At 37.8% G+C, this 1366-nt stretch overlaps 1 protein-coding gene across 1 annotated transcript in view; it reads left to right on the forward strand.

Annotated features, from left to right (window-relative positions):
* The window catches only part of LOC104276192 (protein dopey-1-like), a gene marked incomplete at its 3' end in the record, with an annotated part of 30333 nt that extends 29631 nt beyond the window's left edge, over nt 1-702 (forward strand). Inside the window, exon 16 of the mRNA XM_009872419.1 lies at nt 550-702. Coding sequence (XP_009870721.1) covers nt 550-702 — 153 coding nt within the window. The remainder of the gene's footprint in view (nt 1-549) is intronic.
* Nucleotides 703-1366: the final 664 nt, after the last annotated feature.

Genomic DNA, 1366 nt, shown 5'->3' on the forward strand with positions numbered 1-1366 from the left:
TTGATAACAGTTGTAACCTGTGTTAGACTCTAAATGAAAATTCATAGTAAGCTTTCCCACTATCATTGTCTTACTGACTGCTTGGTTGAAAATCCTTGTTTGAAGGATATTTTAAAATATAAATAAAACCTGATTAAATAGCATCATTAATTAGCAAAGCTATGAAACTGAGGTGTGCATAGTGTAGGACTGGTAAACCACAGTCTCTGCATTCCTGTAATTTATGTAAGAAATCATTTACAAAAGATAATCAGCAGCAAGGTATGTTACATAGTTAATTATATTTCAATGAAATTTTTTTTTCTGGAGATACCTGAGAGTGCTGAATCCTGACAGGAATTTTTTATGTAGTACGCAATTGCAGCATTTCAAACAGTTTATGTTCATGCAGACATAAAGGAATAGTTTTCAAGGTCACCTATTGGTCAGATCATGTCATCAGCTGTGTTGTCTCTCATCATTGCATAGAGGTCAGCGTAGTCTAAAACAAAACAAGGCGTGATTTTCATTCACTTGTGTCTCTTGCTACTTCTATTTTCATGTACAAAGCATATAGCTTTAACGCTTTGGGACCAGCTGGGTGATGGAACTCCTCAGCATCATCAGAAGAGTGTGGAGCTCTTCTACCAGCTGCACAACCTCGTTCCATCTTCTAGCATTTGCGAAGATGTTATTAGTCAGCAGCTGACTCACAGAGACAAGGCAAGTTGTTCATAAATTTAGGAAAAGATGAATTAAGAATGTAACTATAGAAATGTAATTGGAAAGGAATTTGGTGCCTCTGAGGAGGCAAGATGGTGAAAATGTTGCTTTGCACGGATTGTTTCAAACATTAAATATACTCTTGTCTTTCACTTGCATGCAGAATGCCAGATTTGTCCACCCTTTGAACTGCCACCCTCTTTCCTATATTGTCGCTAACGAGAAACCTTAACTTTTACATCTGCAGTAGTTGAGCCCTATTTTCATGGTCTTGCTGTTTCACAAACCTCTGAAAAGTGTTTGCAATGGTAGTAACTGAATATAGACTTTCTAGGTTCCATTCTAGTTGTCCTGACCACAGCAGCCAGGTTATTGTCATCATCATGTCTCGGTTGCCTTTCCTGAGAGTGGATCTGGTTTGCTTCTTTCTTAAGAGAGTCACGTGTGGACCCTGTTGTCTTTCTATTCTTTCTCTTTCCTTTCACTCAGCTGAGATGTCCTTACTGCCTTTCTCGTCGTGTCACCACCTTCTTTTTACAGTTTGAGATCTGTGTGGTTTGGGGGTTTTTTTGAGATCTGTTTTCAATTCCTCTCCCTTCCTGTGAGGCACATCCTTATGAGTCTGCTGCATTTTTATTAATATTTTTAACATTATTTTATATAT

This window comes from Apaloderma vittatum, unplaced genomic scaffold, assembly GCF_000703405.1.
Source record: "Apaloderma vittatum isolate BGI_N311 unplaced genomic scaffold, ASM70340v1 scaffold137, whole genome shotgun sequence".
Classification (NCBI taxonomy): domain Eukaryota; kingdom Metazoa; phylum Chordata; class Aves; order Trogoniformes; family Trogonidae; genus Apaloderma; species Apaloderma vittatum.